General features: G+C 35.3%; 1 protein-coding gene across 5 annotated transcripts in view; it reads left to right on the forward strand.

The window, feature by feature from the left end:
* The window catches only part of GABRB2 (gamma-aminobutyric acid type A receptor subunit beta2), a 159,975-nt gene extending 139,264 nt beyond the window's left edge, over positions 1 to 20,711 (forward strand). For 4 of the 5 annotated variants that reach the window (XM_048960301.1, XM_048960303.1, XM_048960302.1 and 1 more), the window contains exons 11-12: positions 11,101 to 11,151; positions 14,583 to 20,711. In XM_048960301.1, coding sequence (XP_048816258.1) covers positions 11,101 to 11,151; positions 14,583 to 14,930 — 399 coding nt within the window. In that variant the 3' untranslated portion in view covers positions 14,931 to 20,711. The remainder of the gene's footprint in view (positions 1 to 11,100; positions 11,152 to 14,582) is intronic. The other variant, XM_048960304.1, reaches the window with a different exon arrangement.
* The last annotated feature ends 1,444 nt before the right edge of the window (positions 20,712 to 22,155 follow it).

Genomic DNA, 22,155 nt, shown 5'->3' on the forward strand with positions numbered 1-22,155 from the left:
GATCTGGGCAGATCTGGGTAGAATGCTAAAATGTACTCAGTGTGAAATGTATAAACTTTCACACACATGCAAAATTAGAAAGTTAATTAAAGTTAAATTCTCCCTCTTCATTTTTTTTTTAATTGGAAGACTTTGTGTTCTGTGTTCAACATTATACTCCGAAGGAGAATAAACAAAATCAGAATTAAAAATAATAATAATAATCTAAATCAGAAAATGATTATTTGTCAGTGGAAACATAAGTTTCATACAGCTCTGGAATTTCTCATGTTTGTTCAGAATTTCTGCACTGTCATAATATGTCCAAAGACAGAGGATGAAAGTACAAAAAACATGTTGATATAGTATAACAGCTATAGTTTCTATAATGTATGTATAACAATTTTATTGGCTTTTAAGATAAAAGATTATATTTTCATGTGTGGGATCTCACCTGTTCAGTAGTTTTTCTTTTCATTTAGGATAAATGTTTTAATGAATTAAGACAAATGTGTAATGATTGTATTAATTTTGATGGTCTGATACCGTAAATAATTCATTCTTCTTTTAACATTACAATGTTTTCGAAGACTGTTTTAAACCCCACATAGTCTTTTTCTTTCATTATTATTTCATTTTATAAGTAATCATTCATATTTATAAATAATAATTATTTCATTTTTTCATATGTAATTTTTAACGATCAGTTTCCCTTTAAACAATCAAAACTAATAAGTAAGCCCAGTAGTTAATTTTATAAGAGTTGATCTGTATTAATTAGACCTTTCCTCTAACGTACATGGAAATCTAAGGTTCATATGTGCCAGCATGTCACAGAGCCCCTCGTGAGGCGCGTATTTAAGCATTATTTTTTGTGTTTGTATTTTTTTTTTTTTTTTTTTGTGATATTCTCTGCCACATACTTATTCATATGATAAGTCTATCAGACATAGAATAGAATACCAAAGCCTACTGGCTTACTTAACATAAACTACGATTGGAAGGCACAGACTAGTACTAATCCAATCCAATAAGCAGAGTAAAATAATTTGGATGTCCATTGCAGGAGTTCACTAGCTCACAAAGTTAATAGGGAATATACTGGGAAAAACTTCATACTATTCATATTTTTGAAATTGAGCCTTTGTGTTAATTTACCAGCTCATTATGGTTCATAATCTGTGGCAGTTTTACTTTAGTATGCGGGTAACACTGATCTGCTAATAAAGTTTGCAATCCTTTGAGTAATAGATAATCAAATAGGAGAGGAGAAAGGAGTAGAAATTTGTCCTACTGCACATAGACTGCTTTGGGCAGGAGGAGATGAATTGATAGTTGCTCTTTATTGACCATCAGCAATAAAAAAATATTTATATTTAATGTATCTGAATATTTTCTTTCTGAAAGGGGACCAAATATTGTATAATAGTTTTTGTGCATGAGAGCTAGTACTGTAGAAATTTGTTCAGATGCAAGTTTCCATGAAAACTCAAGTATTTAGGAAAAGAATCAAATGAACATTCCATCTCTAATTAGGATGCAACATCAAAGGAATAATTTTATGAAGTTTGAGTATTCTTTTGTGATATTACTAGATTCTTCATGTATCAGTAGATGGAATATTATGAAATTGTGCCTGTGGCTTCAGGGACAATGTGAGAAAAGGGTAAGAAACCTTAAAACAGGAGGACAACTTATATATATATCTATTACTACCTTCACCATAGACTTTGTAAAAACAGCAGATAAATAGTTATTGGAACATGCAATGCAGCATCTCTGTGTATACATTATGCAACAGCAAATCTGTACAGGCTGCCCAGAGAGGCTGTGGATGCACCATCCCTGGTAGTGTTCAAGGGCAGGTTGGATGAGGAGTTGGGCAGCCTGGTCTAGTGCCTGATTTATTGGTTGGCAGCCCTGCCTGAGGTACGGAGTGGTTGCAGCTGGGAGATCCTTGAGGTCCTTCCAACACAAGTTGCTCTATGATTCTATGGTTAAGCATAGATCTTGATTTACCTCTTGCATTCTGAAACACAAGTAATGGAGAAATTCAAAGGAAATAAAATCAAGGAAAACAGACTCAAATACCAGCACATGTGCTATCAGAGACTCATTAAATCATATTGGGCATGTTCAGTTTTCTGTGACTTTAGGTTAAAATGGCTCTGTATATAGCCATTCCACTCTTGAAACTTCTCAAGCTACATTCAGAAGTTGATTCCTTTATTCTAACTCTCATCATCTTTTGCTTTAGTCAAGGCTAATTGTTCTATCAACAGGCAGTTACCTGTTGCTTGAAGGTAAATTTATATTACACTGGCTTTTTTCTTACTCCAGACATCTTCCTGTTGTTGAAACTACCATTCTCATAATTTCCTCACCTCTTTTGAAGAAATAAGGATGGGCTTGCGAAAGTCTGTATTATACTTTCTTTATAGTCTTCACGTATCTTTTCTGTTCTGAAGGGCTTAGTACTGAAACTGTACATAAAAGGATGAATAATACGTATAATAAATATAGTGCAGAATATGTATAGTGTAATCCATGAGTATTTTGTTTTATTCTGAGATATTTTATTCACAATTTTTTTTTCAGTAGACTTTTCTATTTTTGGTAGAAATGTCAACAGTAATTGGCATTCTTTTGGTCTTTTGTAGGCACATTTCATGCCAAGTCTACTTCAAGCTCAGTGCACTAATCTGGTACATCCTCTGTGGTACTTCCAGACGTTGAACAGATATGTTTTTAAAAATGTAGGGCCAAATTATAATCAGTCTTCATTAATGTCACTCAGTGGGATGTATTCTTTATGGTGATTGTACACGCACCTGTGTCTTGTTTTATTTTATGACAGTGTGTCAAAGGTGGTAATGAGGGTTCCATCTGCTGAACTGCTATACAAGTTAGTGTGATACAACCCTTCTTGTTTTTTCCTTTTTTGAAGTTTGATTTCATCTTCAAGAATATGATTAGCTAAATGTACAGCCTGCACAACAGCCATTTTAATATATCTAAATATGTCTAATTTCTTCTATTATAGATAAAGGAAAAAGGTTCTTGGTAAACTCTCTCAGATCTAATCTATTCCCTGTAAGTTTCTTTAAGAATCCAAGTCGAGGTTTTTTTCATTAATTTTTTTGTACTTTTCTCTTTCGTTTCCAGTAATTTTAGCTTATCAGTTTCCGTCTTGAAACTGTGGCTTGGATAGCCTTGGTGATCACACTTATGTGTTGGATGCATCTTCTCTTCTGTGTCTTGCTTAGACTTAACAGTTTGATCAACTCTCAAGTATATTTTTCTGCATTACTGAATTCCCATCTAAGCTGCTACCGTTATATCTTTTGGATTTGTTGTCTGTTGCTGTTCATCCAACCCATTTAATCCAGACTACTACATACATTAATCAACTTCTGTGGAGATGTAAGTAAGGTGAAAATGCTTTTTGGTATCAGTGAAATCTGTGTACCCATTATTCTAGAAAGGTCAGAAAACTTCCTTTATGGCTATCTAGTAATTTAATGGAAACCAGAACTATCATTGTAAAAAACATGATAAAACCTACTTGGCTGAATGCAAAGCTGATTTCTGTCTTCTTCCACTGTAAAGAAGTGCACTTACAGTCTTGCCAGCTGTACATTTGACAAGGGTTTATTGTAATGGAATAGCAGCTGTATACCATTCTCCTCCAAAGCAGCAGAAAATGAAAGAGTGTCAGGCATCAGAGAGATCATACTGGCTGTAAGTACTGATGTCAGTTGCTTCATCATGGCTCTTGTTTTTAAAGAAGGGCTTCCATCTCTGTATAGAACACGTTATGAATCTTTTTTTGGACATTGGTGTTCAAACATATCCAGGATACCAGAATGCTAACTAGAAACAGGATATAGGACTTGGATTTTTTTAATCCAGACAGATAACCTAACAAAGGCATAATCAAGTAGTGTTTTGTTGCATCTTGCCTTCCATTTCAACTCCTATCTTCCTCATTTGTACCTGAGTTATACATGCTGTGTTTAAATTATTCTAAATTATATTCATATTTTTCTTTGTAGTTAGGTTAACTATGTTTAGAAAAGTGGCTAATGTAAATTAAAATTTCTTATATAAAATTTGTAATATTTATTCAAAGTAATTCAATTTGCCACTTCATAGAAGAGTTCTGCATAACGTCAGTACATCATTGAATGCAGCTTAGCAATGTTTACATTGCAGTAATAATTCAAACTTTGAAGTTTTCAGCCTAGCTTGAAGCAAAGAGTTGCTACAAGTGTGTACAGGCTGTATACCTGAAATACGTGGTGGAAAAATTCACATGAATAAAATTTTACCTCTAATACTGCAATCATGCCGTTGTTGTAAGCATTAATACACAAAATTTCCCTCTGGAAAAGAAGGAAGATATGACAATGAATTATGCAACGCTTCAGATAAACTGTTCATATAGAAGATCTGCTCTGAAAGTAATGCCTCGTATGTTATTATGTTGGCCTGTGATGTCAGAGACAGATGCCGGTGGAGTGGTAGTAGAGTTTGAACGTTCCCACAAATAATCAGTTACTTTTTGTTGCTGTGCTACAGATAGCAGCAGAATGGCAGCTTGACAAAGTGCTGTCTGCCATGGAAGTACGTATGAAGCAAAGGTGTGTCATTGAGTTCCTCTGTGTGGAAAAAATGGCACCTGTTGACGTTCACTGACACTTGCTGAATGTTTATGGAGACCATACAGTGGATGTAAGCACAGTGAGGTGGTAGGTAGTGCATTTTAGTGGCAACTGCAATGTGAAAATCAAGTTCTGGACAGCCACAAAATGATACCACAAAATGAAGTGTATCTCAACCAGCTCATTGACACCAACTGACAGATTATAACCTGGCAACTGTGTACAGAGTTGAATATCAGCTTCAACATGTTGGAAACAGTTGCACATTGCCAGGACTTATTGAATGAATAGGAGCCCAAAGATGACAGTTTAGTGGGTCACATCATTAGTGGTGACAGAACATGGTATCACCACTGTGAGCTGGAGTCAACATGGCAGTCCATGGAGTGGCGATGTGTGAATTCCTCATCGAAGAAAAAGTTCAAAACACAGGTCAGCAGTTAAAGTGATGTGTGCTGTCTTTTGTGGTAGGAAAAGGTTGATTCATCTGTATTTCCAAGAACTCAGACAAACCATCAACTCTGACCACTGCATCATGATGCTGACTAAGCTGAAGACTCAAACTTTTAAGAGTCAGGCCAGAGAAGAAGACAGCCTTTCTCTTGCAGCACATTAATGCCTGGCCTCATACCAGTTTGAAGACCTTGGAGTGCATTCACTCACTGTATAGTCTGGATTTTGTGCCTTCTGACTTCCATCTGTTTGGGCTGATGAATGATGGACTGCGTAGGCAACATGCTCCTAGCAACAGTGCCATCATAGCAGCTGTGAAACAGTTGGTCACCTCCATTGATGCAGAGTTTTGCAAGCGTGGCATGCAGGCTCTTGTTCATCTCTGGTGAAAATGCGCAGCTAGTGCTGGTGACTGTGTCGAAAAAATGTGTTGTAGCTAGGAATTTGCTCTATCAAATGGTGGTGTCATGCTTTGTTTCCCTTCTGGTTGCTGTGAAAATAAACGAGGCATTACTTTTAGAGCAGACTACATAGAGTTATTTTGTCAGTTGTCTTAAATGTCAGCTGACATTTACTGCTGCATATTTAGGTAAATTTGTGTATTTTAATTGTGGACACAATGAGACAATATATTGCTTGTATTTTTAAAACAAAGGTGCTTTACGCAGTAGTCTTTGTTACGTAAGATATTTGAGGTCAGCATGCCTGAAAGCATGCACTGTGTTGCTGTTACGCAAGGTCAAGTCACAACCAACAGAAATCATCAGACTAATGACCTTTTTCTGTCAGAAAACTGGGTACTGACTAGAAAACATGGAACTTAAATATGATTTTTAAATTATTTTAAACAGAATATTAACAAGTTTGAATCACATTAGTAGATTTGAATCAGAATTAAAGTAATCTCTAGAAGAATGAATGTGGGGTTTAGGGATTTGTGTATTTAGACAAACAGGTATCTTTGCTGTTCATTGCTCTCTTGACACAGTTTTTTATATCCAGATTAGCATAATTGCTAAAGCAGAGCAAGTGAAAGCTTAGCCTGCCCCTCAACTACACTTAACGTGGAAACTTTCTTCCCCTTCAATTTGCGTCAGCTCCTAAATGAGATTTTTCCCCGCATCTCTTTGATCAACAAAATCTGGCCAAGTTGAGTCAGAATAACTAAATTGTTACCAGGTTTTTCGTTTTCAGAGGAGTCCACTGCATTATCATAGTTTAAGAACAACAAAATCATACATCAGACAGTGTAAATCCACAGATGTCTACAGATGAGCCTTTGCAGGCCAACTTTTGATAGCTTTTGGTACATTACAAACTCTTCTCAGTTTTTGGACTAAGGTGTAAAGATGCACTAATATGGCTGTAAACCTGAGATAATAGATCTTCAGAGCAATGCTGATTAGATTAGACTTGGCTGATGCTGGCCAATGCTCTGTTTTAATGCAGGAATCCCTCCAGCCTTCTCAGTTTACAGTGATATTTGTTCATTTTTAGCTGAAAGTATCAAGTAAATACACATCTGGTTAGGAATAACTATTACAAGGTACCTGAAAGGATCAGGCTTTATCACACAGAACTATATCTTATGCCCAAATCATTAGGGTGTTTATGGTGTGTGTGAGTAAGAAGATAATACAGAAAAAGCTTGCCTTTTTTTTTTTTTTTTTTTTTTAAAGAAGTATTTTGAAACACCAATGTGCACACTCAGTTATCGAACTGAACAGGATGTTAAAATGCCATGGCAACATGAAGGTCTGAAAATTTCAGTTCAAAATCTCACATCCTCACTTCTGTGTATCACTGGAGCTAGTGCTACCACTGTCCAGATTTCAGTGAAAGTATTCTTTCTCCTCCAAGGAGTTCTCCTTTTACTTAAAGTACATATAAAGCAGTGTGAGGGCTGACTCATGAGTCAGGCACAGAAGATATTCCTTACCTGGTTTATTGAAAGGCATGCAGTAAAATTGGGAATGGACCATAGAAGCTCAGACTTTTTCCTCGTTTTACATTCTAGCATTATCAAGGAATAACTGCAAATGAAACAGCTAGCAACAGGCAGGGTGCTCAGCCAGCCTGTTCTTGTGTGGTTGAAACTGGGGGGGGATGACAGCAGTGAAATTTGAGGCAGTCCCAGTTTTAGCCTGCAGTACTTTGCAGAAGCAGTCAGAAGGTGATACATTTCCGTGATCTGTAGCAATATTCAACATGACATCTGAATAAAGGTCAAGTCGACTGCAAGAGGGTTTCTTTCTGCAGCCAATCTCCTTTGAACGCCATGGTTAATTAACATGAGAATGGTGCTTTTACATTCCATTTGTTTAAAGCAAGTTGTTTCCTTTGCCTTTATAGTACATCTAATCATCCAACAGCAATCCTGAATTAAATGCACTTTTGATTGGGAAAAAAAGAATCAGTTTATCCATTAATGTAATAATAACTAATAATTCAGATTGCAGGCAAATAAGAACTCCATAAAAAGGGCAAATGGTCAGATAAGATGATGTATAGTGAAGTAGAAGAAAGGTATATAGGTGCAGACTGGAATGGATGTCTGGCTGCTTAATCTGGAGAAAATGATTTTCCCAAAGCAGATCAGTTCTGAGCAGTTTGACAAAGTTTAGTTGAATGGCCATAAGTCAGTCACTTTCATTGAGAAAAAGAAAAAAAAGAAGAAAACTGTTTATCATGGGTGTACTAAATGTTATGTGCTAGGAGGGGTTACCTAGTTGTGCTCATGAATTTTGACATCACTGAACTATGTTATGTAAGTGTGACAAGTGGTGAAAATCTTACTGTAATGAAGATGGTAGGTGTTTGTCAGCTCCTCCTACCTTTGCTGTATTGATATTGACTGAAATGATCATCTGATTTCTTTCTACAAATCATAAGATTTCAGTATGACTATTTTACGGGAAATAAATGTCAAACAATGTAGAAGTTGTATCAGAAATATTTATAAGCAGAATGATAGTATGCTGAACTGAAAGACATCTCAAATTCCTCTTCTGTAATTTCTGCCCATCTATATAGACTATTTGTAGCTGTTAATTATGAAGCTTTACCTCTTCCTGTGGTTGTTTAGGCTGTAAGATCACTTAGACTGAAACAATTTTTTCAACAGTAGTAAAAATAAAAATTAAAAAAATACTGCATTAGAACATTTGGAGCACCTCCTAAAGATTTTTCACCCAGTATTTCAAAAATATTTTTTCCTCAAAATGCCTGTCTTTACTATACAGTAGGGTTTTGTTGTTGGTTTGTAGAAGAGTTTCGTTTTTAAGATGCAATCAGAATTAAGAAATCGATCTGAATGATGGTTTTCAAAAATGAAATCTGAACCTGAAGTTTCTCAAAGGGGTGATGGCAACTACTTTTAAATGTCATCTACGTGAGCTTTACTCATATGTGCAACATCCAGACCTTACGTAATGCATTCCTTCCACTAAAGATTGTATTGGCATGAATTACCTTGGCCAAAAATGGGATAGAGGAAGAAACTTTTCTACAGAATCATATTGCAGTCTTGGTTTATCTGTCTTGATTTTGCTAAGGCGCTTTACTGAAAAATAAATAGGTAAAAATAAGACCATAACCATAAGACCAAAGAAGCTTTTGCAGTATTTTACAAGATCTTAGTGTGAGCTTCAAGTTCAGGACAGGACAGCAGCAGGCTGTTTTTCCATCTCTCACTATCTTCCTCCTGCTTTTGCCTATTTGTCTTGCTGGATTTTGGTTCATGATGTGTCAATCGGTGCAGTAGTTTGCACAAGTTCTGTTTCACAATTTTGATTCAAATGCCAAGTCACAGATAATTCTTTCATTTTCTTTGAGCATCTATTATGGTGTATCTCAAGTATAGAATCTTGAATGGATGGATGCCAAAAGGAAGCATATGTTTTCAACTATTTCTCCAGAATTCTACAGTACTTACAACTAATTTACTGATATGTTACTAATGATAATGATCAAGAAATTACATATGTTTGGGAGTAACACTAGATGCTTAGAAACTTAGAATTGTAAGTCATTAGAGAATTATTTAAAGCTCTGCGTCCAGATTTTACATGTTTACTGAGTTTTTTTTCCCCTAAATTCTAATTGGCCTTTTTGGCCTTGCTTAAAGTTTTAGGCTTAAAGTTTGAGAACCAAAAGAAAATTCACAGTTGAATTTGCAGTATTTATCTGTTGTTGTTTTTTTTCTTTTATCTGAAACCGAAGTAAGCTGAAATTATGAGTCAACCTAATTTTACTGTCCTCTAACTGCATACTTTACAACCTGACTCATATCCTAGGAGCATAACATAAATTGAGTGAATTCTTGCAACTGTGGTTTCATAAACAGTCCTGGCAATAGTTTTACATCTTGCATAGACAATGGAAATGCAGTGTTTGTTACATTCTTAAGGGCATTGTTTCATATATTGATGTTTTGAATTATTAGGCATTTCTGCTGTATTAGTTCAGATAGCATTACCTTAGTGAATTTTCTACACAGTGCATTTTGTACTTGCACCAAATATTGTCGGAGCTATTGAGACTAGTCAGGAATGGGATGCCAGTGGTTTTCAAAGAAAAGCTCTGATTCCAAGACGTGGGAAACTATCCTGTGTATAATACAAGATTTTTATCTCTGCCAAATCAAATTATATATCTAGACCTGTAATATTTTCTTGTCTGTTAGGCTTTCAGTGTTAAAGGGGTATTTATTTGTGTTTTCATTTCTTAAGAATATTGATTGACTGGATCTATAAATACTGAACCTTAATATTCAGTGTTAACTTTCATAATGGATTAGCTACTTCTGTTCTTCTTCACTAATTCAACTTATAATTTTCTACTGATTAATGGCAACATTACCTAGCAAAAGGATATTTCTATATAATTTACAATAGTTTTGATTCTGAAAGTTTTTCAAGTTGGAAATTTGCTGTCTGATGATGAGAATATGAGAAAGCAAATGAGTAAATGCTATATGTTTTTTATTTATCAATGCACATTTATCTCCTACTGGTAAGCTGTTTGGCATATCAACACAATTTTATCATCCAGGTGCTGGTTTACTATATGTTAATGGTCTCAGAAATGTGATCACACTTGGAGGATTCCTAATGTACTTATGTCTATCTGCATGTATAATTGCGAGTTGCGATTTCCTTGTATCTTATAGTTGCTGATATATTAGCATAAGAGGAATTCCTCAAGATAGCCATCATTTTGGAGTTTCTAGATAGCAAGAATAATATATAATGGTAACATTTCTACATTTTCCTCAGTATTCCCTTTGAGGCCATAAAAACGTTCATGGCCACTTCCAAGGTTCTGGAATCAACTTTTCCACTGGTTGACCCGAACCTATAAGTGAATATCATTTATATCATATTTTTTCATCCACCTTTAAGATTTATTATTTTTTTACTTTTATTTTTTAAATAAAAATACATTCTCTTGCATGGTTGCTGAGCTTTAGTCATTTCTTCTCCACTTCTGTGTTCACCTTTTTTTTCTTTTTATCTCCATAGCCCTTGCCTCTGCTTTTTCTTCATCTTTGCATCTTCCCATTCTCCTTTGCCCTTGGGAATTTGTCCTTTAAGTTTGAACTCTCCTGTTCACCATGAAGAGTCTAGTTCTATGGTTGAACAATCTTTCAGCACCAGGAGATCTTTCTAACCTTCTTCCACCTCCTTTTGAAATCACTTTTTACACTTACGTTTCCCCCAGAATAATTTTAACAATTATTTTCATATCATCATATCTTCCTTGGTCACAGTGACCAGTTGGAAAAAATACATTTACATTGTAAAGTTATGTTACCTTGAGTAGCAGGGCAAGGCAGTAACAGCACCTCTGAAGCCAGAATGTACTTTTAATAATTGTTGGCTTAGAGGTCCCTGTATCTTCTAACAAGTTGTCCTATTAATACCCTAGAGTGCTTTAATTTTAAATGAAAGATAATAGCTGCCTTATCTCTAAGGAAACTGGTCTTGATTTTATTAACTTACAGGACAGAAGAATAATTGGCACATATCATTGTCCAGAAATGTATTCAACAAAGGTATCTTTCATTGTTTTCTAATGTTTTATCCTCAGAGACTTAAGATTCAGATCCTTACCACTTAATGGTCATTAAAGATCCCATGGCACTTTTTTTTATAGAGTGGTCATCTCAACACCAAGCATGTGGCCAAATATCAATTTTTGTAACTATTCTGTTTACCTAACATTCCCCACCACCACTCACCCACCCCATAGTTTCAATTGGCTATGGCATTCTCCATTTCCTCAACTAAAATATAGTGTATGATTCTGCATTGTCAGACCCAACCTTTTACCTCACAGGTGATTGCGCTTCACTGAGAAGTGAAGTGGTTCTTCTTTCTAATGCTTGTAAAGCGCTTTGGGATCCTTTAGAATGGGCGGTGCTGTTAGTCACAAAAGCATGTTTTATTTAGAGTTGGGCGAACCTGCTTGGTGCAAGCAACACTCCCAGCTCTCTAATCTGACAAGGAACCTGTTGTCAGAGGTTGAAAATTTAGGTTAATTTTTCTTGTTATTGGTGTTGTTTTCTTTTGTTTTCACACTCACTTGTACTTCTGGATTGGAACTGGGAGTTCTGATTGGGAATTCAAAATACCATGAAAAATGCAGTTCTTGTAGCTCTCAATCTATCTACTGTTTCAGGTTCAGAAAGGTCAGATTAGGGCTAGAGAAGCACCTGAAGTTTGTGGTGTTTACACGGCTGTTCTAACATGTGATGGTTCGCCCATCCCTAATTTTTGCTGTATTTTGAATTATTTCTTATGAAAAATTCTTGAAACATTGAGCAATGCTTTGTTCCAACTCTTATATTAATGTGATATGTGCAGAAGACACTTTGCCCTAGAAGATAGTCTTAGAATATTGCTGAATCTTCTTTCTGCCCGGCATCACTAGTGTTACTAACTGCTGCCAAAATTACTAGATAGCTGCAGCAATTTTCTCTGTTAGAAACATATATTCAGTACATTTTTTACTTCACTGATTTTAAATGTAAAATCCAATGTCAAATGATTCAAACCAAAAAGTCAGCTGAAAGAATGATACAACCAGTATACTAAAATATGTCTATATCAAATTCTGTCAGACTAAACTTTTCTTGTGTTACACAGAAAGAGCATGAGTGTGTAAAGAGCACTCAAATTTCTGATATTATGGATCAAAAGAATGAAATGTTTAGAATAGATTCAGCCCAAGAACATTTAAGATGTGAGCAAATATGTCGATGCCAAAGTTTTTCCAAACACAGTATCTTACAGTGCATAACACTGAGATTTATGTAACCCAATCTCTAGGCTTTCAGTTAAAATCGCTGCACTAGATGTTATGTCAAATTTCCCCTTGTGTTAATTGGGACTAATTTCTCTTCTCTTGTTAAAAAAAATGTGAAACCATATGGACACTGTAGTTTCTAAGTGGCTTTGCATTCCTCTTGTAAGATAATTTAACTACTTTCTTTTGAACATTCTTAAGTTCAGGATACTGGAAGTCCTTTATGTTTTTTTTGAGATCTTATGACAAAAATGACAGCCAATTTTGATTTACCCCAGAAATCTCTTCAGAATTTTCTAAATAACTGTACTCAGTACAAAAATAAATAACAATCACAAGCTCTCTTGAGAAGTTTTTGATATCTATTTGATTTGATGACTTTTCCATTTGCTTCCTTTTATTTGTACTGCAGTAACATAACACATTTTTTTTAACTTAATCCTGTTTAATGCAGATGAAAATTGATTTGATGTCCTTCCTGGCTAGAATGCAATATTTCCCCACCATGTTTAAAATCATGTTGGGAAGTCCTTAAAGGAGTTTGTCTTGAGTTTCAGGCCAACTTTTCAATTCTATAGAGTTTCTCAAAAACAGTTTATTTCCCTAGCAAGCTTGAGATTTCAAAGATTTTATATAGTTTTAATTGGAAGCAAACAAAAATAGGTGATGTTGGCTGTCTCACAGTGAATCACTACATTTAATCTAAAACTAAAATTGAAAGAAATTTAGAGGTGTGCAAACTCGCAGATTGAGAAAAAAGTGTGGGGGGGAGAGGTGGAAATCTGGCATCTCAATGATGGCAATTCAGAATGCATCACTTGAGCAGATGTAATCACTCAAATGGCAGTGTTTCAGTAGGTCCAATGTACTTTTGTGAATTACTGTATTTCCAATCCGTAATGGTGTGCAATAGATCCTCTTAAGAAGTTAATATTTTCAACTCATCATGCCATGTGAAATGTTACAGAAGAGATTAATGCCATGTTGTTGGATAGAAATCCACAAAAGTCACTATTTGTGCACTTTTAGTAATAATTGTATATATTGAATACACAATAAACGGTTAATGTAGATCAATTATTTTTAAAGGAGCTCTGGGACAGTTCCATTTCTTATTAGATGCTGAATGTATCTGCACTGCCATAATTCAAGTCTTTGTAGTTATTTAGACGCTAATTGCCCATCATTGCTTTTCAAAACATTGTTATGCTCTATGATTCTATTCTTACACAATTCAAAATACATACGTAGAAGAGAAGCTGAGGTGAATTAGAATTTCCAAGATAACTAAATGGATTAATTTGAAGTTCTCCAATCATACTTTAAATCTAATTCCAGGCTGCCTAGGAAGGAATAGAATTTAGTTCATCTTCGAAGTCCTCTTAACTTTCTAAGTTTTATTTACAAATCTGCATTATTTTCTTCTCTCTGAAATGCATTAAAAACATATATAGTAATCAAAGCTACCCATTGAAACAGCTGTTTGAAGTACATTTGATGTGATTACAGTCTGAACATTATATATTTTTCCTTGCTCGAAATTGTAGGCTTCTGCTATTCCAGTGTTTTGCACACTGGACTTCTGTAGCACATTAGCACTGGGGAACAGGGATCCTACATAGTTTAGATTATACTATCAGCATCTTTCCCAAGCAACTAACAGTCCTGTTTGGAATATGGGGACTGGCTATTCTCCCATGAATTGCTTAGGAGTTCTTTGTATTGAGGCAGAAGACTTTGTGAATACATAAAGCTTTTGTCAGAACCTTTCATTTGAGAGAAACAGAAAAAACCAAAGTAAAAAGCAGACGCTTTTCCATTTGATTGCCTTCCAAAATCCCTGAAAAGCACAATAATAGCTCCAGATATCATAACCAATAGCAGAATTCCACATTCAGGAGCTGATAATATACACCATTTCCAAGTATTGTTTCTACTCACTAAATGTGGTATCTAGGGAGACACCATCTATTCTATTATATATTTTCAGCCTAATTGCTCCTTGAGTTTATAGATAAACAATAATGATTAGTCACAGCTTTGCTTAAAGCCTTTCAGACAGGCTGGCATCCAAAGAATCAGTAGTTTTGGATCTGGCCCTTGTCAGCATGGCTTCAGTTTGCAACTGAATGGGCTTCCTTTCTTACTTTGTTAAATCTGCCTTCTTGTTTCTTACAGATGGATCCGCATGAAAATATTTTGTTGAGCACTCTTGAAATTAAAAATGAGATGGCTGCCTCTGAGGCTGTGATGGGGCTTGGGGACCCTAGGAGCACGATGCTGGCCTATGATACTTCAAGCATCCAGTACCGGAAAGCTGGCTTACCCAGACACAGCTTTGGTCGCAATGCCCTGGAGAGGCATGTGGCACAGAAGAAAAGTAGGCTACGGAGACGTGCATCTCAACTGAAAATTACTATCCCTGACTTGACTGATGTAAATGCCATAGATAGATGGTCGCGCATATTCTTCCCTGTTGTTTTTTCCTTCTTCAATATTGTCTATTGGCTTTACTATGTGAACTAAGAAACAAAGCCACACAGGAAGCAAGAACTGGATTTCTCTTCAAATCAGTTGTACAGCCAAAAGTGGGACTTAGAAAAATTCTATTCAGGACAAAAAGTTATTTTAAAACACCTTAGTTGCTGGCCCACTCTATGGTATGTTTCTGTAACATTTTGGTTGTTTCTGCTAAATCATAAATATATAAATTTGCAGTATGGACGTATCCCCTTTATGAAAATATAAGTGTATTTCAAATATGAAGGCAAATTAGATTCTGACAATCATCTCTGTCTCACTGTCTCTCACATCTTTTTTTTTAAATGCTCATGTGAGTGTAGTGACACAAATCAGAGAGGCATTTGAAAAAAAAAGTTTTGTTTCAACTGCAGTATAAACCACTCATTCCCTGAAACTGCGTATCCAAGACATGCATGTACACATATTAGAGCGTACTAAGGTATTATCGTGCTTATGAAACACACTTTACCTTTCAAAGGTGTAAACTTGAAAACAAATAGTGCCTATCATCTTTCCAAGATGATGATGGTCAGAGGTTTCCCAACCGCATTCAGGTATTTCCTGTTATTTATTGAAAGAGCTAAACCTTTGACTGATAATATTTGGGTTGGGTGTTTGCACAGATACTGAAGCAAAAAGCACTAGTTTTGTTTGGGTTTTTAGGAGATAGCATATGCTCACAGTCCCTATGACTGTAGCTGTGATCAGGAGAGGAATGTAGCAATGGTGTAAGACAAGTTAAACAATCATGTCCTGAATGGGTAGATGTACTGTTTTTTTGTGTGGGGAAGGGAATTGTTTGTCCAATGTGCCAAAAGTTGGTTGGCCAATTAGTTCTCTTGGTGGTTGAAGGAAACCAATGGTGCTCTGCCGTTCTACTGAAAGGTAGAGAACAGTTGAAAACAAAGCACCAGGGAAAGTGAAGGCTACATATTTGTAAAAGTATATATACATATATATATATAAAAGCATACTGTGCAAATGAATGTTGTCAGTCGTAGTACATACCTTAGTCTGAAATATTCACGTAGATTTGTGTGATTTTTTTACAATTTGTTATCTTTCTAGTGTTATGCTTACCACTGTCATTATACTTTACACCAAACATCCAGATTGATTGAAGGTATCGTACCTCTTTTTAAAGCAAAGAACTGAGCATTCTTATTTCAGTACTGATGAGTTTTCTCTCAGTCTGGATTAAGCAATACCATTTCAATTTTTGTTTTGTTTTGCTTAGTGGACTATTTTAAAGGGAATAAATTGGTAGTTTACACTATAGCATCGTAGAATGGTTTTGGTTGGAAAAGACATTGAAGACCATCTACTTCTAACCGCCTGCTTTGGCATGGTTGTGACCCATGAAATCAGATTGCCCAGGGACTCATCTAACCCGGTCCTGAACACCTCCAGGGATAGAGCACCCACAGCTTCTCTGGGCAGCTCATTCCAGTGCCTCGCCACACTCATGGAAGTCTCTCCTAGGCTGTTTTCGATTGGAAAAAGTACAAAAATTCAATTTTACTTATGGAAAATACACACATATCTATATATAAACATATATATATATATTTTTTTTTTTTTTCATTCCATAGAGCTTTAATTTTTTAGGCAAAGTAGATTTTCCCATTTAGACCACTGTGCAAAAGTTTTCTGTAATGAAAAACTAAAACTTTTCAGGAACTGCATAGAAAGTATAAATTTCTGATGGCTTCTATAAAATTAAATTCCCAGTCTTGTTTAAAAGAAAATATTTAATGAAGCAAAAGCCACATGCTACTGTATCTATGCTACCTCTCACATGTGCAAATTTCTGAAATGAACTCAAATTTCAGTACCTTCCAGATATCATAGGAAGTGTTTTCATATGTAGATACTTTTTCCCCTTATAACTTTGGCAGTGCTTTAAAATAGCGTATAAGGATATTTTTGATAAAATATTTTATTTGAAAATTTTGTTCGTGCTTTAAAAGAGTAATTTTCCAACAAGTTACTGTGCTTTCCTGCCCCCTTTAACAGATAGGAAGAAAAGAGTTGTGGGAAACATAGGAGACTTTTTGACTTTGTTTTGAGCATAAGACATGTATTCATTTTTCAAATGAGAGATTACTGTTTTGAGGCTGCATTTCATGCACAGTGCAATAAGCTTTGCAGATGAGTATGGAATTTCAGGTATGAATCATGCTGCAATTTTTCCCAATTTGTAGAAAATTTCAAAAGTGCCACATTTAAATGCAGAATTTCTCTTCAAAGTCTGTTCATTAATAATGATACCCGTTATCATAAATAAAAGCCGTCTTATAGTATTCTACTATAAAAGTTTTTCTTTCATTTCACAAATTGCTATCCATTCTTTGTGTAGGGTTGGGTTTGTTTTGCTCTTATATTTGTTTGTTTCACAGAATCATAGTGTGAACACAGGTTGCTCACAGCTTGTTTGTGGTTGATACACCTCAAATATGAAACTTTACAAAAAATATGTTGTTTGTCAGCATTTACTGCATGAAGTAATTGTGAAAACCACAGAGGCTGAAACTTTGAACTGCACATTAGTTTATCTGAAGTTATAGTATAAGCCATAATACTCTCTGATGTCACTGTTCAGAGTGTGAAAGAAAATGTTTGGTTTTTGCTCAGGTGTCACTAGAAAAGACATATTACCTGGGAGGAAGGAGATCTTTTGCTTTTACAAAGTCCTTCTGGCTACTAATGTGGTACATATAATAAGTGAAAGGGAAGGTTTCTTCCAGAAATTGAGTGGTTGTCATTTTGTACTTAAGGCTCAACACTGTGATACAAAAAGATGCGGGTAAGAAAGACTGGCGAGGCACTGTCAAGGGAAGAGTAGAACTCAAGAGCCTATGGTGAGCACTTGCTCTTTCTGAGATACTTGAGTGAAAATGAGAAATTATGCCAATATTCATGAGGCATGGGTACTAATGTGTGCGCTACCCTGCAGGTAAACTAGAATAAATTTGCTTTTACTTTAGAACTGACAGAAAATATTCTAGATCCTACTAATTCTGTTGATTATTGATAGTTTCAATAAGCAAAATATAAAATTTAATTTTAGGTGAATCTTGTAATGCAATTATAGTCACCATTTTATTGTTCTAGACATGATAGCCAGCAATTAAGGTGTTTTTCATCTTATCGAAATGCATTGGCAAATTATGACTATAACATGGCACAGTTTTAATGAAATCTTTGAGATCAATCTGTAAATATCTACTGTATATGACTGCTAGTAAGTATGATACACATTTTCAGAACTGAAAATCCATGCAACATATTTCCATGTTTGCATAAGGAATGTTATGTTTCTATCCTATTGCAAGTTAATGACTGGGAAGAAAGACTCAAGCAATGCCATTGTGAACATTTCTTTTCTTGCTCCTGAGGAGGAAAGCAGATAATAGTATGTCACAGAGTTCTTCAGAGTTTTTACATTCTAATACAAAGGATATAAAATCTGTAAGGTACAAAAGCACAATGCATAGAGAAAATGAGTGGTGGTCTTGCACCTGGGGAGCAAATCCTTATTTCAGCCAAAATAGGCATTAAAATTAAGGTTTGATTATTTTTCATTGTAATTATTAGTCTGTGTTACAATTCTATAATTAACACAGAACTTAAGTGAACAAATGTTAAACATTATCCAACTGTATGTGCATATGGACATGTGTCTGTATGGACATATGTGTGTATATATACACATGGTGAGTATATATATACACAAGCATTCATATGTTGGTGTGTTAAAGGAATAAGCTAATAATACTTTTGTTTCTATCATCAACCAGTGTATGATTATATTTTTGAGAAAAAAAGATTAATGTATTTAAAAAAAACTTACAATACAGGGTAACTGGGCATTTCTATATCAGCAGATCAATGCATATAATTCGTATGGAACATTGCACCATTTGACATGATGGTAGTACTGTACCTCCTAGCATCAGAAGTTAGACTAGTCCTCACATTGCTTGCCTATTTCTTCTCTCTCTTTTTATAACAGCATTGTCCACTAGTAAGTTTTCAAAAACAACAATTCTAAGGGAACCAAGGCAAAAAGGCAAAATTATTAACTATTTCTAGAAAATCTAGAGTGGGATGGCCAGGGTACAATACTATATCATTAGTGATCATTACATTTTGCTATGTGTACATAGAACATACAATGTGAGCAATCATAACTTAAGCTGAGCGTGTGTAAATATTATCAGATTTCTTAAACATTTTTAACTCCTAATTTGTACTTTATGGTAAGGCAAAAAGCTAATTCTATGGTTTAGATTATTGTGTCCTAAAATTATGTAAATAATGAAATAAGCTGTAAATGAGCAGTCAATAGATACAGTAATTGTTTAGTGACTTTTTTTTACTAAGTACAATAATTGCAGTGCTCTAGCAGAGTAATTTAAACACCCTTTTGCATAAACAGATTTGGATACCAGATATAAAAAAAATTAGAAAGTACTGAGGTGCAAAATAACCATTTCAGCTGTATTACTGCTAGCACTTGGTTCTCTTGTATGGTTAAACCGTTCAAGCAGCGGAAGATTGTAGTTTGGCACTCAGTACTCAGCATAAACAAATAAGGCCTGATTTTCACATACAGTAAGGTACCTTTATGTTGCTCCTGCGAGTGGCGATGTGAAGGAATCCAGGGTAGGTGAGAATTCAGCTGCTGGTGATCTCATTACAGAAAGTCTGCATACTGCATCTCTTTCTGCAATCTGTATCCCTTATGGTATCTAATAGTAGATTTACAGTTTTTCTTTAGAAAAAAAATATATATTTGACTGTCATTAGGTAGCATAGTCCCCCAAAGCCAAAGAATCTTCACTCCAGAAATTGTTTAAAGGAAATCTAGAAAGTCACTGCTTAACACCAAAGGTAAAGCTTAATAAAATGCACTAGGAATTTTGTCTAAATTTTTAAGAAGCAAGTGGAATGTTGATCAAAAATACTGCCCTATTCTACTTTGTAAAAATAATAATAATTTAAATATCCATTAATATTAAATTGAAATAGATCACCTCTACAAAAAATATGCAACGCGGACATTTCGTAAGTATAAAATTATTTTCTTTGTAAGTGCTTTGACAAAAAAAAAAAAAAAAAAAAGAAAAGATGAAAAGTCTCACCTATACTTTCATACTAAGGGTTGTATTTTTTTAATGTTTTTTCAGACATAAGGTCATCTATTCCAATTTGATAATGTTTTGTATGTTTTCACTGTTAACAGTCATTTGACAATTATTCACCAGGCTGTATTGTTCATGGTGTGTCCTGTTACTTTCAGTTGAAGACAGAAAGAACATCTGAAACATGATTAATTCTAACAAGCTAACTATGATTTCACTTCTATCACGTTTTTATTTGCATGGGTGTTTAAATGGTTCTGTTAGTACTGTCTTTGCACAGTTCTGATTTATCTTTTTTACTTAGTACTATTTACTTCATAATGTAGTAATCATCAGCCTTACTAATGACCTTGTAGCCTTTCTTATATGCACATAATGCACATTTTCCAATGGCTAGAAAATGCAAAATACTAGTGGATATCATCGCATCAGATCTTCATGTCTTTCTCAAAAGGACTGCTAACCTCTGGGATACACGAGGTAGTAAAATGATGATTGTAAATGAGTAGCACATAAGAGATATTTTCTTGAATTTAAAATTATTGCAGCCAGTTTCAGCATGTAAATATATAATAATGTTGGCTAGTGTGTAATTCTTGAACTAAAAAAAATATAAATAAAGAAAACCTAAAAGATGTATATGTAGTTGTGTTATGTTGAGCAGGGTCTCTTCTCAAAGCAGGAGATCACTAAAGTGTCACAGCTCCCATCTGAAGTGAGTGCCTATGAAATTTTGGGTTGGAAAGGTGCTCGAGGAATCTGGGTATAAAGGCATCAAAAATACAGGTTTAATATGTGAAGGGGATCCCATAACACAGTGTAGATTTGCCTAAGTAGTGATTGGGAAGCTGGTCATCTCAGGAACATCAGCGGGGTACAGTGAGATGCTGACCACTAGTCAGCATGAAAATGCTGAGGAGAGGAACACTGAAAATCTTTCCTAAGAAGTTTGGTAACTCCTTCAAGTCAAGTCTTCCAAATCTGTTGCTGATTACTTCTGGTTACAGAAATATGGCAGTGTCTGATTTTGGTGGGATGGTATTTCCTTATAGGGAAAAAGGTCTAACAAGTCTTATGTATGTCTATGTGGTATTAATATAAGGAAAACTCAAGCTCTGTTCCTTCCTCTTTTTTCTTAACATACCTATTAACATTAACATACCTATCAGGAGAAGGTCTGGGTGACCAAATTATTGATTCTTTCAAAACAATGAAAACAGCATGTTTTCCTGTTGGAGTTGTTCTATTGCATAAAAAAAAAAGTCTCAAGATTAACAAATCAAGAACAGAGTGCTGTCAGGCATGCCCATGAGTGGCAGTCATAACGCTGTTCTACATCTTCTGCTTGTTTTGTACAAAATTTTATTAGCATTAGTGGGGACCAGAACTTGGGTCTGTTCTTGTGCTTGCAAAATACAATGTCCACCGATGCTGCTGTTTTGTTGCTGCTTCTGGCAGGTCTTGATCATTAAATAGAATTCAAAATTAATGTGCCTATTTCTCTGCTGAGGGGATAGTTCGTGCCTTTTAGTTTTTCTCATAATATGTCAGCCTGGCCAGAAGCTCTAATAAAAGAGATTTCATATCTGTGTTTCCAAACCCTAAATATTGCTACATGGGGAGATGGCAGGGTATTATTGGTAGCCTTATGTCTACACACCCGCAGGTCCAGCCACAACTTGATTCTCCTTCATCTGGCCCAACCAAGGGAGGCAGATGGAGAACCAGAAAAGAGAAGAAAAGGCTGCCTGCCAAAGGCTAAAACTGCCAAATCCTTACCTTTGTCTGGAAACACAGGCAGTAGTAGGTAATTCCATGTGAAGTTATCCACCTGGCTACTCTGTGTTTCCAGTCTCACAACAGCACTGCTTTAATGGCTGATGTGTTCTGTCACACTTTTTTGTGGACAAAGAACACCTTTTCTGCAGAGAAGGACCAGAAAAGAAGATGGAAAGACCTGGGAGTCCTGCACCTGGTACCGAGGTGAGGAGCTGCTTGTGGCAAGATGCTGGTTCTGTATTAGGTAACACAGAAGAGAAGTAAAATCTTCCAAATTTATAGGAAACTCTAGCATTATTTCA

Source organism: Lagopus muta, chromosome 14 (assembly GCF_023343835.1).
Source record: "Lagopus muta isolate bLagMut1 chromosome 14, bLagMut1 primary, whole genome shotgun sequence".
In the NCBI taxonomy this organism is placed as follows: Eukaryota; Metazoa; Chordata; class Aves; order Galliformes; family Phasianidae; genus Lagopus; species Lagopus muta.